Source organism: Poecilia reticulata, chromosome 10 (assembly GCF_904066995.2).
Source record: "Poecilia reticulata chromosome 10, P_reticulata-male-v2, whole genome shotgun sequence".
NCBI classification, from domain to species: Eukaryota; Metazoa; Chordata; class Actinopteri; order Cyprinodontiformes; family Poeciliidae; genus Poecilia; species Poecilia reticulata.
In genome coordinates, this window is record NC_088839.1 from 24,629,040 (window position 1) to 24,647,208 (window position 18,169).

An 18,169-nucleotide genomic window follows, 5' to 3' on the forward strand; every position below is an offset into this window, starting at 1 on the left:
CGGGCGGGGTCCGTGGGGATTTTTTTCCTCGGAAAACATTAACGAGTGATGTTTGAACATTATCTGACTGCTGACTGCTACGTCATGGATAAGATTTTTAAAATAATAGTTATTTAAGAATGAAAAGAATTGTTCCCATACCGGGAGTCGAACCCGGGCCGCCTGGGTGAAAACCAGGAATCCTAACCGCTAGACCATATGGGACTTATACATGTCAGACGACAGCTGGGCTTTTGGAAGATTACACCTGTAATTTTTAACTATTCAGGAGGGTCTATTACACACAGCATACATGAACTTTACAAAAGAGAATGAGCACATTTTACCACGTTTTAAAAATATTTTTAAAACAAGAATAAAAGTCTTACATCTAACCCTAAAATATTTTGTAACAAAATCAGAATAGTTCAAATAAATTAAGCTTAATTATTCTGATTGATTTAAGCATTCAATGTGTTTCCTATATAGTTTTAGAAATAAATTAAGGTATGTTTATGTGCCTTAAAACCACGCTGTATTTCATTCTTATTGTCCTGTTCTATTTTAAATTTCAGATATTGCTAATTTTGTCTCATCAATAATATTAATAGTTGAAAAATATTCTTCAATGCATTTTAAAACCATTAAGATTAGTTAAACGTAAACTTTATACCTTTTATTACAAAAAAGTCCTTTGTAAGCCACTCACAACATGGCGAATGCGCTGACGTATCGCCTAGTGGGCAACTACGATACATGGATACATGGATCCTAGCACCATCTTGTGGTCTTTCACCAGTACTACATACAGAAACTAGAAACACTTTCCTGTTAAGATAGTTGATTAGACTGAGCACAAATTGTTTCAGTTGACAAAGATAAAATATTAACTAATGCAAATGAGGACCAGATACACTGTGAAGCTATAGTGGGTCGCTGAATGCTTTTTGCTTCCCCAACAAAACGAAACATGTTAGCAAACATATGACGTAATTCATGTGGAGCAATCCAACTGAAAAGATAGGGTTCCTCGACTGATTTAAAAATGCTCTAGTTAAAACAATAAGGAGTTTAATCTAGCTTCAGAAAAAAACACTTTAATTCTACATATTGTAATTTATTTATACTACGTTGTTGTGATTTTGTTGCCATATAATATTACAATTTTATCAAAAGCAACCTCCCCTCCGTGGCGTAAATGGTAACGTCACAGACGAAAAGCAGCCCAAGTATTTGTCAAACTAATAGCAAACGTTGGCTGCTCAGCTATCAGTTGAGGAAATATAACACCTTACGGAAGATCTCGCTATCTTTTGAGCTCTCTTGTTTGTTTGTTGAGGCCTTAGTTCTTCAGATTAGCACTATGTCAACTCCGGCACGACGACGTTTAATGAGAGACTTTAAACGGTAAGTTATAGGGGGGAACAGAAGTAGCTAACATTAGCATCCTGAAGCTAGGTATTTTTGGGTTTTTTTTTTAGCATTAGCTCAAGTGACAAATACAAGGTAAACCACAAAATAGTCAATAGTCAAACAGATCTGTAAATGTCAACTAAATGTATCTTATTGTTAGTGTTACTTGTTTGTAATTACAGTTTAGTTTAATGGGAAACTGTTCGTAACGTTGACCAACAGGTCCGCGTCTACCGGCGTAAGCAAACCAGATTGTGGTTGTAACATTTACGTTGTGTAATTCAGGACCAGTGATTGCTTTTGATGGTGTACGAGCCACAAATATAACCTTTAAAAAAAAAAAAAAAGTGTATATGTTTCCCAGAGACTTGAACAGATGCGCGGATGTAGTTGAAGTCAGTGGCCATATGGTCCTTCAGCTAGAGGAAAGGTTGCTTCTAACCCGGGCCGTGATGGATCATCGCTTAAGGTTGGGGATCAGCAACCATCTGCCATGTAGAGGCTGAACACCTGCACTCACTAAGCACAGCTATCTGCGGCACATAGTCAATCTATGCATGTTCCAGTTAGACTCCACTAACGACCACAGACTTAATGATCTGATCCAGTTTGGCTCCACAGTAGAAATCTCTGTTACGTTGTTCTTTTACAGGGTTAACTAAGGAATGGAGTCTGTTTACCTTGAAGAATATTAAGTGAATGGTGTTATGCATAAGTTCCAATTGGATATTGTTGGATAACATTTCAATAATGTTATCCCTATTCAATAAAAAAATACTTAATGTACCCCAATGGAAAATTAAAAGTAGCAACTCTTATTGTTCAATTATCTTCAAATGATTCCCAGTAGCAGTCAGTCTTGTATTCTGAAGAGGCCTCTGACTGAAGACTGTACATACCAACACTGAATTTCTGGACACCAGACGCTGTATTGACGTGAATACATCTGTTCACAGGATAAGTTATTGTAAAACATGCCGCGCCATCATCCAACTACTTTCTGTTGTCATCTTCAGCGTTTGCTAGTGGCAACATCAGTTGTTAGTCATGTGACTGTACAGTGCGAAAAAAAACTGCTTCCATAGCAGTTTTGTGAAATAAACCAACTTGAATACAACCAAAAAAAAAAAACACATCATCCTATCACCGAAACACTTTATGAAAAAAGCTTTTATCGACATTGCCGTGTTTCCAGTAAGCAAATTTATTTTCAAAATGTCAAATTGCGCAAATGTGTCCAGTGGAAATGCAGCTAGTGACTATATTCTACAGTAACATGTCTTGTAGGCAAGCACTGCTAACCCATCTCATTTGCTTTTGCCACTTCGTTTTCAGTTTGTCTAGCTGTATCATTAAAGAGAAACATTGAAGTCAGTGATATGATCTTTGCCTATTATGATTGATGGAATAGATGCTTAAAATATTCAGAGGTCACAGTAAATTATTAGTCCTTTTTATTCAGCTAGAAGTCTTTTTTTTCCTATTAGTCAGTACATCACATTTATATCTACCTCAACAAAAACACACAGTATTATCCCAAAACATGTTTTGAGTGCAATTAGTTTTGACCAGTAGCGTCACACAGAAGTTTTACAAGGTTGTTTTAGGATAAATGCTACTTAATATTTTATACCCATTATAAGCTCCATTAGAAATTTCATTATTCATACCAAGGAAACGCAACACAGCAGTGATTGATTTTATTTCTCCATGAACATGTTCTGATGTTGTTTGTATTCAGGCTGCAGGAGGACCCTCCAGCTGGAGTCAGCGGAGCCCCGTCAGAAAACAACATCATGGTTTGGAATGCAATCATTTTTGGGTAAGTGAATCAGGTCAAGTCCAGGTTGTCAGCTGTACAGATGTACCTTTCCTTCAATGATCCTAATCGGTATTCATCAGGCCGTGTTGAAAAAGGTTGTTTTTCCTGTCTGAAAATGCAACAATGACGTCATTGTTTTGTGTCCATTTTCAAGTAATGCAATGGAAATGGGATGATGATGCTTTCAATTCTGAGGAGCATTTAACACTGAAACTACAAGACATTTTAAATATCCAAAGTAAATAAAACAACAGATACACCAGACTGAAGACTTTTATTATTCAGTTTTTGATTGAAAGAGAAAAATTATAAATCATGCAAGTGGAAATTATTGAGCTTGTTTTAAATTATCATGCGATTAATTAATTTATCGCTTATTGCAACAGGCCTACCAGTTACCACAAAAATCTTATGCAAAATGTAACATCATTTATTTAATGTAAAACAAATGGCTTTGTTTTAAGCCATTTGTTTTACATACATGTGATTATACAGTGATAATCACATGTATTTACGTTTTTTGGTTCAAGTAAAAAGACCTGAGGAAAAAGGTTAGAATAACCGTCCACCAACAAGCTTATAAATGTAATTGTTCAGGCTTTCTGCTTGTGGTTTGCTAACTTTAGTACATTTATTAAGAGTGATTAATTGCACTTTTGTAGTGTCTGCACCGTGGCTATCCACTGAAAATATTTCCTAATAACTAGCTGAAAATTGGTATCGACTGTAAAGAAAGAAAGAAAAAAAAAATTGGTGCATCACTAATAATGATAATAAGTAGTAATTGTTTGAGGCTGCCATTGACCAAGTACAAATCCTGATGTTTGTACTTGGTGTTAAGACTTGATAATAGCAAATAATGCTAAGAACAAGTGACTGCTAAAAAACAGAAGCAGTGTGTGGAAAAACTGCTGCATTGATTCCAGATTAATTTTGGTTGTGAGTCTTCCTAAAGGTATTTTTGATCGTCTGGAGCAATAAAATGTTTAGCAGAATGTCAAGGAGGAAAGAAAGCTCCAGCTAAAATGTCAGAGAAGCTTTTGTTGCTGATTTTCAATTGCAGATGTCAATTAAGGTGATTTCCAAACCAGCTGAAGTCACAAATGGAAACATTCAGGACTTTTGCCAATCTCTTATTAACCATGCCATTGAACTTTGTGTCTTTCACTCTGCAGTTACGTTTTTATGCAACACTCTTTTATATAACGGTTATATGGTGTAATAACGGCTATCCATTTAATGTCAGAGGAAAACAAACTTTTACTGCTGATAACTGGAATTTCCCAGACATTTATAAAATGATATACAACATATCTTGTTTCTTGTTTTTGTAGGCCAGAGGGAACACCTTTTGAAGATGGTATGTGTTTTCCTCTTAATTCATCTTCTTAAAACATAGAAAAACATACTCGGTTTGCTCAAAAATAAGTCTTTAAATTGTTGTAAATATTACACACAGAGATAAAGTTGGTATTCGTTTGGAGAATTTTAATAAAACACTAAATAAATTGGCTTTAGATCCTTAAATTCAGCTTTTAATTTACAATTTTTTGCTTTCAGGAACCTTCAAACTTACCATTGAATTCACAGAAGAATATCCTAATAAACCTCCAACAGTGAGATTTGTCTCCAAAATGTTCCATCCCAATGGTATGTCAACAAATCTTATTTTCTTAAATCTTAGATAAACTGAGAGCTTAAAGTAAGAAATGCTTTTAATGATGTTTTTTTTTTTCTTTTCTTTGTAGTGTATGCAGACGGTAGCATATGCTTGGATATACTTCAGAATCGCTGGAGTCCAACCTATGATGTTTCTTCAATCTTAACTTCGATACAGGTAATACAACTTTACAGAACCACAGTCCAGTAAAAACCCTCCAAGTCTGAACCGGAAGTGGTCTGAGCTACCAGGATGGCTGTCGGCTACAAAGCTACCAGAAGTGTGACATCACATGAGAACTACGTGAACACATTACTTACGGGAACTTTGTAGATGATGGCATTCTTGATATCTGTAGCTGTCATGAGTTGCTATGACAACAGCAAACAAGCCACAATCTTAAAAATAGCTTTCATCTAACTTGAAATTAATATAAATGCATTATAACTATTACTTGATTAGTTTTTGAGTGCTCTACCCACCTTTGTGTAATACTAATAAATATCAGTGATATTTAGTACTTGCTGCCAAGCTAGCAGCATGAGCTGAGTTAATGTAGCTTTTATCTGTAAGCTGAGACGAACATGTAGCCTACGTGTTTGTTACGACAGACTTGCTCTGCCGGTCACCAGAACGTTGCTATTCATGCAAAGAGTTTGAACATCCTTTACACATCCGTTTAAACATCGATTGTGCGCGTCCATGGATTTCAGGCTGGAAAGCTCCTGCATGGTGGTCACAAACTTCATGTTCTCTAAATGGTGAACTATTTCTTAGTATGAGATCGGAGGCAGCTTGTCCACATCATCTGACATATTTTCATTCTCCGTCTCATACGGGTCCAACAGCAGCCATTTTGTTTATGTCTTTTTTTTTTTTTGCTCATTGGTCAAGAGTGTCAAAATAGTTTCTTTTTGTTGGTCTCAAAGCCATGGTTCACTTGCATACCAAGATGGCGGTTCGGTGACATGGATCACTTCCGGTTCAGACTTGTGGAAGCTATGTATTGACTTGAACACTAACCGGCTGATGTTCTCTGAATATATAGTCTTTACTGGACGAGCCAAACCCGAACAGTCCAGCCAACAGCCAAGCAGCCCAGCTTTACCAGGAAAACAAGCGGGAGTATGAGAAGAGGGTTTCTGCTATTGTTGAACAGAGTTGGCGTGACTGTTGACACCTAATCACCAGGCACATGAACAGTGTGCACTGCAGAATCGAGGGAAGCCACCAATCCAGAAGACATCAGAAACACAGATATGACAACACACCTGTTAAGATCCTCCGGTATACTTTGTCCCCTTACTGTTGCTAAGTTTGTATGCTGTAGTGCTGTGGCATTCACTGCTGCCGAATGCTGCTGTTTGACAGGAGCAGTTAAAAGTTAATGTACCTTGTTATCTCTGGGTTACTTCCTATACGCCTGTTTTCTTTTCAACACTCAATAATCAAACCTCTTCCTGGTAATTCATACATTGGGTATGTAGGGCTAGGTGGTTTGGTTTGTAAATACTGCCAGTTTATATTCACAGAAAATAAAGCAGTTCATTTTCAATGGGCCAACAACATGAAAACCCCTCAACCCCCTTTGTTTTTTTTTGTCTGCACATTGAAAGCCTTGGAGGGATAAAAAAAAATACCAACATGACTATCGGTCCCTCTTATTACTCAACAGATGCCTTTCGGGGTCAGTTTTTATCTTTTCCTGTACAGCCATGCCTTTTTTTGATTATAGAACCTGAGAAATATTAATAAACGTCTTACCTCCTGCTCCTCTGAAAAGCAGGATTTTAGCATCCTTACTGTTTTTACAGTTTCACAAGTTTCGACCCAATTCACCTGCATATGTAGGTTTATCTTTTACCACATTCTGGAGGGTGCATTACTTTTTTATGGGTTAAGAGCTATGTGAAAACATTTATATGCTATTTTACAATCCTATAACTATCAAATCTGATTACACTTTGGCAAACATTGGTGTCTTTTCAGAATACACAGCACTGGTAACCCATGTAACAAACTGTACATTCTCTTGTAAATAAAATAAATATGCAACTCTTCGTGATGACTTTTTACATCACAGTACATAAACTCAAGGGTATCTGCAGGTTTCAACAAGTTAAAAAAATTTAATGCTCTGCGATATTGTAAGCATCGCAAAATACCCCGTAGTGCCAAGCTGAGGTTTTGTTTTTGGTATCTTACGGTTTTGAAACTGACGGAGAACTCGGGTTATGCTAATGAGGCGTTTACACGACAATGACCCAACAAAAACTGAATTTTTGTTCCGTTTTTGTTGAATCATTTCCATGAAAACGTTCTAATTGCAATCTTTGTTTACACCGTAACTGTACACATAGAAAACGTGCAATGCTCTCGCTGCGCCTGGTTGGTGCTAGGTTCTTTGAAACTAGTGCGCATGTGTTTAAAAAAAAAAAGTTGTACTTGAAGGCACGTGGATTCGCGTTTCCCCATCAGGTGCTGTTCTCCCATAGATTGGGAGAAAACACGCATTGTGTGCGTCTGATTAGGGCGCATGCAGTTGGAAAAAGTGGGATAACTTTGCTGAAACACCTTGTTTGAGCTTTCACGGTGTCCGTAGCGAGCCCCGGACTGGAAGGTGTTTATTGTTTTTACCTTGGAATGGCCAACAGTCTGTTATTCCTATATCAATTTGATAAAATAGGGGCTTCCGCACTTCCCATATCTGCCTCCTCTGTCACCTTTTTCAGCAGTTAAAACAGTTTAATCCGTTGTGAACAAGTGTAATCTGTTGTTCCGAGCCGCCTTCAAACGCAACATGAACGCTGAGACCATAGACATAAGGCATTATGTCTATAGACATAAGGCATTATGTCTATAGACATAATGCCTTATGTCTATGGCTGGGTTTACACCTGTGCGGCAGTGAAGGAGACCTGCTGCTGCTTCGCAGGTGTGTTAGAATCATGGCAGCAAACCAGCAAAACGTAAATAACTTCACAGTTTTTCCCCCAAACTAACAGACTGAGTTGAGTAAAGCTGTTGGATGCAGGTGATGATAGCTAAACAATGACCTTAATTAACAAGTAGCCTGTAGGCTATTGATGTTGTCTATGTTCAGCTCCGTAGATTCATCCACCCCCCCCCCCCCCAAAAAAAATAAGTCGATGCCCCCCTGTTAAACTCGTCTGGAGCCGGGGCTGGTCCGTAGTTCTCTAGATAAGCGCTGAACAAGCAGCCGTGTATTTTGTCACCTGGGAGGTGCGGAGCGGTGAAGAGAGGCTGAGGGAACCGTATCTGATGGGGAAACACGAATTGAAGTAACACCAGCATTGTGAGTAGTTTCTTCTGTGGATTGTAGGAAGCAGCTATGTTTTGCGTCGTACTATGCATGAGCTGGGGATTCTCTGGAAGAAAAGATCCGTTTTCTCTGTTTACACAACAACGGACATCGATACGTTTCAGAAACATCGCACTCTGGAACCTGTTTTCAATATTTGCCGTTGTTAGAGAAAACATTCGGTGGTTTCTTGTAAATGTACACTATGATCACAACAAAACACTTCCGTTTTCCCCCGAAATCGTTGTCGAGTAAACGGGAAAGAAAAAATACAGAGAATAAACTCGTCTGATACGTCATATTACTAGGATAAAATCGAAATAAGAATAAAGTAATATATTGACTTCTTTCTGCAAATGTAATTATGTTTTCTAAGTGTGGTTTTAATACTCCGTCGTATGAAGCAGAAGTGAGCAAGTGGCGAAAACAAGCGATACATTGATGATCAACGCAGAAAAGCTCACTTGCTAGCTCGTTAGCATCTAGTCTAGAATCCATAGAATAAACCATAGACATAATTTCAATGTATTCATGTCTATGGAATAAACCGTAAACCACCTCGAGACGGAACGCAATGAAAAATTTTTTGGGCGGTCAAACATTTGCCTGACAGAAAAGTCCAAGATAAAAAAAATATAACCTTTATATGTTAGATTAAGTAGTCTTAACAAAATTTAAGGTTTGTGATTAAAGTCAAATCATTTTTTTTTTTATTTCAAGGCATTATTTTTAAGATACATTTAAGACTTTTTAAGGATGCGCAGCGTGGACAACCTGAACGCAAGTGAATATCAAACTACAATAGTCAAATGTTAAATAGTTAAACTAGAACACGGTTTTTACAGCTAATGAAAACCACAAATTCGGATTCTAAAATTATTAATGCTGAAATATTAGCTTTTCAAAGTCTTAAGATGACTTAAAAGACTTAATAAGCAGCAACTGCCTCAGGAAAGGCACATTTCTGTATTTAAAATGCTTTAAAATTGATGCAATTTCCTTTGAAAACTGGGTTTTCAGTTTCTGTAAGCCATAATTAACCAAATGAACAAAAGTAAACATCACTGTGGGATAAATCTGAGTTTAACTTTTTGCAATGGAACAAATTTTTCATCGACTTTCTAATTTATATAGATCTGCAAACGTATCTGAATTAAATTCAGCTTGTTGATTATTTTTCATTTATTTATTACTTACAGCTGTGAAAACAAGCAGACAGGTTAAGTGTACTCATACAAACAACCATCTAACAATTAAGACCACAGATTCTACATAAACGTTGTTTTTGGGATCACTGATGCAGCTGGCAGAATGATCTCCTGTAATTGAATTGAAAGCAAAAACTAAAAAAAATGAGAACATTCCTGAATACAGGTGCATTACCACAGTAAGGCTGGTATACATTTAGCTACAGTTAAGATTTTAATGCCGCTTTAATCCAGGTCTTGCATGAGTGAACCCTCTACAGTGTTTCCAAAGAAAAGCCGCGTACTCTGCAGGGTTCATTAAACAGTCAAACGGAAACGTTCAAGAAGCCAATTTTTAAAAACTGAATATAACTGAACGAGTTATTTTCAGCAATAAAAAACTGAAGAGTTGAGGTCTGGAGAAAGAAACTACTCACCCTCCAGTCAGCTAACGGTGAAGGAATGTCAAAAAACATTTTGTTTTTTTAGATTTGCTGAAATGTGTTATTACCAGGCATTTTTGGTCTAGTTTCTACATTTGAAATAAGACAAACTACTTGTTTTAAGTAAATAATGTTTTGTTATTGATGAAAAAGTACTAGTTCCACTAGCAGATTATTTCACTTATAACATTTTTCCTCTGTTATAAGTGAAATAATCTGCCAGTGGACTTTGTAGTTTTTTTAAAATCAATATTAAGGAATTATTTACTTAAAATATGCTCCTACACACTGCCGAAAAGCTACTTCTGACTGGGTGACATGAATTAAAAATAAAATCTGATTTTTTCATAATAAATCTGATTTCAATTTTTTCTTGTTTTTTAAGAAAATAAATTACAAATAACAGAAAATATTTTCAAAAGTGGTTTTTATTTCATTGTCTCTTCTGTGAGTTGTACAACAGAGTATTAGGGCCTGGCTTGCAAGAATGTTTAATTATGAGGATATAGTAGAACTATTAACAGAATAGACACAATTTTACAAGAACACATCTTAAAATTAAGAGAAAAAAGAAAAGTTTCAAGATCGTGACCAGCTGTGATTCGTCTTAGTTTCAAAGTCCTGCTGCTGAAAGTAATTTGATGCTGATATGTCAAAAGATTAACTACTTATTTATCTGTAAAGCCATTTCCAAATAGGTTGTTTTTTTTTGTTCGTTTTTTTTGGAGTTCCCATAAAATTACAACTTTGCTCTCCAAATATTATGACTTTATTACCATAATTAAAATAAATCATAAACTGGCCCTAATATTCAGTCGTAAAACATACTTGTCAAAGAAAATGGCCGCCGCTGGCATCACTCTGAACTGGGGAAACATAAGGAGTAAATTGGTGAAAAATAAATAAAAACCCCAGATTTTCCAAAATTTAAATCTTAGTTTTGTCTTATTTCAAATACGTTAAAATATCTAGAAATTAGACAGAAACACTTGGTGATATTTTGTGTTTTTGCAGTTGGACCCGATTCAGACGGGGCATCAGCGTTGGTCCTGGCTGGTCCGATCACATCTGGTTTCCCTTCTCACGCTTTCATAAACAGTCATATCTTGAGCTTTTATTTATTTATTCTAATCTTTTTTTTCCAATGGGATGGAAAGAAAACATTACTGTAATGATTTTAAGAACAAGAATCAGGTGCAGAAGTTTGAATTAGTGCTGAGGGTGTGGATTAAAAATATTTTTAAAAATGTAACCAAAATTTGATTTTTTTTTTCCTTCCAAAAAATAAAAAGTACAAATGAAATAAAGTATCTTAAACAAAAAAAAACTTATTTCAGTCATTCCTTCTGTAAGTTGATCTGAATTCAAAGTAAATTAAACAAACTAGTCAAACAAGATGGCCGCCCTGGGCGTGCTGCCATCACTCTGAACCATGGAAACCCAATGGTGAAAATTACATCTTCAAAACCAGATAATTCAATTATCGATAAAGCTGATTTATCGCCCAGCCCTAGTTTTAATTTACTTACCTATTCAGGCTCAAATATATTCAAACATGTTTAAATATTTGGTTAATTGTCCCTGAGTAAGTTGCAGAGAAATCGTACTTCCTGTAGCATTCGAACTTCCTGCATGATGCTGTTTGGACTTTTGACCAGTCTTCTTTATAATGAATATTTCCTGGCATTGACCTTTTAGGCATAGTTCATGAGTTCTGAATAGGGCTGAGATCTTTCTACTTTCCCTCAGCATGATGTTGCCGCCACCACCAGTGTGTTCTTGTGTCTCAAAGCATCAACTTCAAATCTACACTGCAAAAACACAAAATCTTACCAAGCATTTTTGGTCTAGTTTATACTGCAAATATCTTAGTGCAATAGAAATGAGACAAAACTAACTTACAAGCTACTTTTCAGCAGGATGTACAAGTATGATTTAAGTCAACAATTCATTGATGTTGATAAAAAGGTTCCTAGTTCCTCTGGTAGATTATTTTACTTATGGGAAAATGTCTGTTAAGTGAAACAATTTGCCAGTGGAAATAGTTGTTCTTTTAAATCAAAATTAAGGATTTACTTAAAACAAGCTCATATCTTGCTGAAAAGTTACTTGTATGTTAGCTTTGTCTTATTTCACACATACTAGAAACTAAACCAAAAATACTTGGTAAGATTTTGTGTTTTTGAAGTGTAGCTCAAATGTTTGTCTTGACTGAGCAGAAAACTAACTTAAGGTGTTTCTTCCATATTTGGTAGAATATGTGGTTTTCAGTTTCTGAACCTCCTAACCAATTACATTTCATCAGAGGTGGAAAGTTTTTAAGTGTTAGTGTTGGGATAAAGAGATTTTGAAAAGATGTGGATTATGCTTAAAAAATCAGGTCAGTGGCAGAAAGTCATCTAATGTTAAAGAACTATACTAATTCTACCAAGAGCAATCAATTATCCCAGTAAAATTAAGCTAAAACTTTAATTAAAAATCTGAAAGCAATGTGTTTTTGTAAATTAGCCAGAAGCTAAAGGGTTGTTTGTATAAATTTGAGCCAAAATGTATAATTCTTAATCCACAATAAATTCAAACTTTGTTCTCCCAAATCTTGTTTTCAAAAGTTCTTTGTTGTTATTTTATCCTGAAACATTATCAATCGAACAGCTAAATTAATGTTATTGTAACATTTGATGCAAGCTGTGTGTAGAGGTACATGTGAAGCAGCTGAATGATCCCTACTATCAGGTATGAATGGTGACATTTAAAGCCAGGACGCATGCTGCTGCCATGTCTGAACCGGGCCTTTGCTGTGATATGCTTTGAAGTAAAACTCGGAGGAAATTTCCAATTTATTTTCATGCAGTTTAATGAGACGCCTGAGGCTTGACGAGCTCGTACCGGCCCACCTGTCCTTCCTGTAAAAGCTGACCAATCAGCTGGTCTTTGTGTACTTTCCGACTGACGACCAGAAACCGGTCCCATCCCTGTCCGTAGGATTTGCTGCGCAGCCCGTATTTTTGGGAGATCTGGTGAATCTGCTTGCGCTCGTCGTCGGTGAGTTCGTTGGAGAAGCGGAGGTCGTCCGTTCTGTCCGAGCTGGCGTAGTTGCGGATGACGTCCTCAATGTCCCGCTTGCTGAGCAGGTTTCCGGCTTTAACCATTTCCATGCCCAGACCCTCCCTGGAGAACTGCTCCTTGACTCTGATTGGCTCGGCGATGCCGTCGCCGTCCCGGCCGAGGCCGCCGCCTTTCCAGCCCATCTTTCGCAGCAGCTGGTTTCCGATGTTGTCCTCCTTGATCTCCTGCTTCAGCGCTTCCTCGCCCGAGCGAGCGAGGATCTGAGAGCGGGAAATGGCGCCGTTGTGTCCCTCCTTCCTCAAGTTGGACTTGACGACCGCCTGAGTCTGTCGTAAGGTGAACAACGCCTCATTCGCTGCAATGTGCTTCACTAACTTCTTCGGTCCAACTCCCGCTGCGACGTACTGCCCTTCCAGGTAAACTTCGCACTTCCAGTGATGATCGGGCAAAACTGAGAATCTGTAATCCGCAGTCACTTTGTTAAACTGAGCCGTGTCGTTGATGATGCAGATGGCGTTATCGTTATTCTCCAAGATCACGAGCTCGCTCAGTTGCTTCTTTTTGACCCCAAAAGAATCGCCGTCCGACTGTGGCGGGAAGCAGTTGCCAGAATCCTGTGGATTATTTCTAAAGGACTGTTTCTGCCAGGGCTGCCTTTGTGCTTGGTTGAGGCGCAGCTTCCTCACGGCCTCCTCGGCGGCGGCATGTTTGGAGCTCTTCTTCGTCCCCATCGCCTGCGCTATCAGCTCATCCTGCAGGAAGATGCTGCACTGCCACAGGTTGCTGGGCAGCTGGACAAACTTGTAGTCAATCTTCATGCGGTTGAAGGCGTTGGAGTTGTTCAGAATGCAGATGGCGTCGTACGCGTTGTCCATCACCACAAACTCGGTCCAGTGCTTGTTTCGGTCGGGCTCGTGTTGGCCCTTGGAGCCCGGTGTCGGCTTGTCCTCCGGGTTTCGGAGCGCCGGCAGGAACGCCGGCGTCGGGCTGTGTGTCTGGCACACGACTATGTCGCTGACCACCAGGTGTCGGTATCGACGCTGCACGACGCGGACCTCCACCGGCTTCAGGAAGAGCTTCACAGCTTGCTCGGATGCGCGGTCTCTTGCACCGTTTTTGCTGCCGGAGTATCCGGTTGCCAGATACACGCCCTGACATCTCAGTTCGCAGGCGTAGCCGTCCGTCGGCACTTTCCTGTTCTTTGGCAGGTCCGCCTGCGGGATATCCTTCAGGTTGACGTAAATGTACTCCGGGTTGGTCTTGCAGGCCTGGATGCTGCGGCTCAACATGAAGTTGTAGTTCGGTGAGTCGCTTCCTGTCATCAACACAGGGTGATGACTGGCGACGGACAACGCGTTGGCAACACTGGTGATCAACCTCTGCTTCTCCTCTAGCGTGGAGTGAGATATTGGAAGAGGCTTCGCGGTCTCTGCTGCTTTGGGACTGGCCGCGCTTGGGTCGCTGTAGACTCTGCTGAAAGGCCGGTCCTGATAGCCGTAACCCAAACCCTGACGACCCGAATCCCAGCTGCTGGTTCTGCTGCCGCCGCCACCATTGTAGCCATTGAACCTCCGCGGCTTCGAGTACGAGTTTAAGCTGTGAGAGGAGGAGTGCGCTACGTACTTGGCGGTGTAGTCCTGCTGCGTTTTCGCCATGTAGTTCGAAGACGACCCGCGGCCTCCATAACCCAGTCCACTAGTGCTACCTGAGAAACCGTCTCGGTCCTTGTGGGAACCCCAAAAGTCACTCGAGTGTGACGGCACTCGGTCGAAAGCGGGCCTGAGGGAGGAGAAGCCTTGCGCCCATCCGCTGGCGGCGGAGTGGTGGGTCTCCCACTGTCTGGCGTCGTGCGACTCACTCTTCCTGCGCTCCTTATCGTTCTCCTTCTCATCGGTGCCGGTTCCTCCGCTGCTCCCACCGCTAACGAAGTGCACAGGCTCAAACCGAGGTCGGGGTCCAAACTTGGTCAAAGGCATTTTCCTCATGGGTTCGTCTCCTGCAAAAACCCAAAGTCAGAACTAAACCAAAGGAACGCTGAGTTTCTGCTTATGGAGCGATCTGTCTAAAGAAACCAGGAAGAGTGGAATCATTTCTAATTTTAAGATAATAAAATGTAACATTCCATCTTGGTATGACAGGATTTCCCCCAGAAGCCCAGTCGTAGGGCAGTAATCCAGGAGCCCTCCATGTTTTATAGTTAAAAATGTTTAAAGTTGGCAGGAAATTTGAAAATATTACTGGTAATTATGTGTCATTAGAAGACATTAATAACACAAGTAAAGCCTGAAGGCCCGCCAGGCTTATAATGCACTGGGGAAACCCTGAATAATGAATTATATTGATTCAGTAGTGCTGTATCATTACAAATATATATTTTTCTTTATTATTATCTTTAAATATCCTAATTGCCTGTTTTGCATTTAAAGATGCTTGATTGATGACTAGGTGGTTATGGTATAGTAACTGACTTGAGAAAAGGGTAAACTATATGAAATTATTTATCTTCAAACTATTATGTTTAAGTACGAACATATCACATGCTGACATTAACTGCAATTGATCAGTTACTGTGAAAATACTTCTTCCCACGTTAAAACATTAGTATTGTTTTACTGGTTTAATATATTAAAGCACAACATTTTACTTAATTTACCATTTTTTTATTTTGCAAATGTCAATAAAATAGTTTTTTTTCTTTGGAGGGATATGGGCGATAATAGTATAAATAATATACATACATACATAGAGAATTGAGCCCAAAATTATTGAGACTATAAAGATTATTTTCTTCAAACTATTCTTCTGTATATTATTTATGTCAACATGTGACATGTTCATTTTAAACTGTAAATAAATTTTAAAATATATAAGAGCTTGTTTTAGAAAAACAGAAAGATGGTTTTAATATCAGTTGAAGTGAAAATACTTCCCACATTAAAACATTAGTACTGTTTTACTTATGAGTTATTCTTTTATTTATTTTAAGATGTGAAAGCACAACATTTTATGTTAGTTTACAAATGTGTTGTTTGTTTGTTTTTGCAAATATATGTAGATAAAATAGGAATTTTTTGAGATGTAGGAGGGAATCTCAGTTTAAGCCTAAAACTATTCATACCCTTATAATACTGAGATGTCCAATTGTTTTTATTCAATCAGAGCATTTGGTAGAAAATAAGAGGAGCATTTCGTTTTGTCCATTTTATTTATATCTACTTTAAAAATTGCATGTCAAAAATAATCTATAACCTTCACAATGTTAATTAGCATTAGAGCAACAAACTCCTTGTTATAATTATAACCCTATCACAATAAATTGTCCAAGTAATTATTGCCTAAACATATATTTTAGACTAATTCAATTATATATAGTGTTTAATGTGTATAGACATAGAGTGGTCTATATAGTTTGAAAACAAAATAAACAATCCTAAAAAAAATAAATAAAAGTAAAGAATTATGGTTTTAGACACACAAAGCTACGGTTAAGCAAAAATAATGAGAAAAATGTAAATAATGTCAACACAACTCTGATAACTCACTGCCATCTGATGAAATGGGTCTCTTTTTAGCTTCAGAACCACCAGGACTTGGGTCAAAGGAGGGCATTTCGCCAGTGTGAGTCCCCTCTGCCATCACCAGGACTGTCCGAATCAGAACCGGATCATACCTGTTACTGGAGCCAAACACCTACATGAGACCTCAACGTGTCTGAACACCATGAATGAATGACAGTCCATACTGTTTTAGCATGCTGCCTAAAACATGTATTAAACAATCGCTCTTATACACGGTTTTATAGCAGGTAGCTTTCATATTAAAATGCGGAAAAACAGCCGAACTTTATGACAACATTGTGGTTTTACAAAGTGACGCAGTTCATGAATATTTCAGAAGTTGCCACGTTTAGCTAGCTAAATAACAATGCAACCTAAATAACACGTTCCTGAAGAGTTAGTGATGCAGAATTACCTTAAGGTGTGAGCTTTGGTCCTGTAACACCTCTGTCATTTAACCAAGCAGAATCAAATGTTCAATATTTGTGATAAAAACCGGTTAGTATCCTGTGCTAGCCTCACCGAGCTAGCTTCGCTGATAGCATTAGCTACCTAGCTCACTCTGCTCCGCTTTGAAAGCGAAACTCTGAGTATTTGTAACATCAATGAATCCATTTTGGTCTCTACTGGAACAAGTGAACACGTGTTTTCAACTGCGAGCTTTAAACAGCGGGGAGTCTTTCACCTGTCGGCTACGCGTTTATCCAAGCAGGAAGCGACCATTTTCTAGCCGCATCCTCAGGAAAATCATGGCGCCTGTCTGAACATTGGCCCGTCAGGCTTTCCGTACTTCAGCCTGACGCCTATAAATCTTTTTAATAATATAAACATACACTCTAAATTCCGCAAAGCAAATTTTACTTCTGAGCTGTGAATCTAAATAATTTTCTTGCAGAATATCAGTTTTGCCTAGCCTCATGATTCAGGTTATTTACTTATTCCAATGTAATCAACTAAGTGTGCTTACTTTTGTTTACTTGAGTACAAAAATTAAGTGAGAATATTTAAAAATATTTTTACTCAAGTAAAAATATAAAATAGCTTTTACTTAAAAGTCGTGTGAACATTTTTTAATTTTAAAAACTAAAATGAAAAATAATTCATATAAACAAAAGATTTATAAAATAAAATCAGGAAAAAGAAACATTTTAAAAATAAAAATAAAAAGCACTGCATAATAAAGATACTCCCAAAAGTAATTTTTTTCCATACAGTTTTGTTAGTAAATGTAACTAGTTACTACTAAATCTGCGTTTTGTCTTGTTATTTTTGCTTTATGTGTATACAACTTTATATATATATTTTATATTTTTAGTATATTATTTTGTTATATATTGTTGTTTTTCTTTCTTTTCTAATTTTTTTTATCTCCTTTTTTAGATTTCAAAAGAAGAAGTGGAGATGGCGGAAGTTTGAGCGATACAGACTTAAAAGTTTTATTAAAATGTTTTGTGGAAATATTGTGATAACAGCAAAAGTGACGATAATATTTTTTGCTTCTTTTTAAGGTTACTTTATGACCGTATGACACAGTAATTATAGCTGCAAAACTCAAATACTGCTCTTAAAAAACAAACATTTACGATATACTTTCTTAAGACGCCACTTGCATAAAGAAGTGTGATTTATATCACGAAACTGCACAAAATCACTATCATATTTTCACATTTTTTGACACGTATTGATACTCTCCTTAAAAAAACAGTAGAAGAAATGGTAA

General features: G+C 37.8%; 2 protein-coding genes and 1 non-coding gene across 7 annotated transcripts; 1 reads left to right on the forward strand and 2 right to left on the reverse strand.

The window, feature by feature from the left end:
- Positions 1-132: 132 nt before the first annotated feature.
- trnae-uuc (transfer RNA glutamic acid (anticodon UUC)) lies at positions 133-204 on the reverse strand. Its single transcript has one exon. It is a non-coding gene; the product is annotated as a tRNA-Glu (tRNA).
- Positions 205-1,184: 980 nt separating this feature from the next.
- On the forward strand, positions 1,185-6,934 carry LOC103471539 (ubiquitin-conjugating enzyme E2A (RAD6 homolog)). Its single transcript, XM_008420607.3, has 6 exons — positions 1,185-1,386; positions 3,134-3,214; positions 4,549-4,574; positions 4,775-4,864; positions 4,963-5,051; positions 5,923-6,934. The coding sequence occupies exons 1-6, from the start codon at positions 1,343-1,345 to the stop codon at positions 6,049-6,051; spliced, it is 459 nt and encodes a 152-aa protein (XP_008418829.2). The 5' UTR covers positions 1,185-1,342; the 3' UTR covers positions 6,052-6,934.
- Positions 6,935-9,349: 2,415 nt separating this feature from the next.
- On the reverse strand, positions 9,350-17,340 carry nkrf (NFKB repressing factor). Of its 5 annotated transcripts, XR_014089316.1 has the most exons (4): positions 17,135-17,340; positions 16,435-16,568; positions 10,095-14,888; positions 9,350-10,006 (listed from the first exon to the last, which is right to left on the reverse strand). XR_014089316.1 is itself a non-coding variant. In XM_008420609.3 (3 exons), exons 1-3 carry the CDS (start codon positions 17,170-17,172, stop codon positions 12,679-12,681), a joined length of 2,376 nt encoding a protein of 791 aa, XP_008418831.1. In that variant the 5' UTR covers positions 17,173-17,340; the 3' UTR covers positions 9,350-12,678. The 5 variants fall into 5 exon arrangements, 4 of the variants coding, with proteins under 4 accessions (XP_008418831.1, XP_008418830.1, XP_081467848.1 ...); XM_008420609.3 differs by having other exon boundaries at positions 9,350-14,888; positions 16,435-16,562; XM_008420608.3 differs by having other exon boundaries at positions 9,350-14,888.
- Positions 17,341-18,169: the final 829 nt, after the last annotated feature.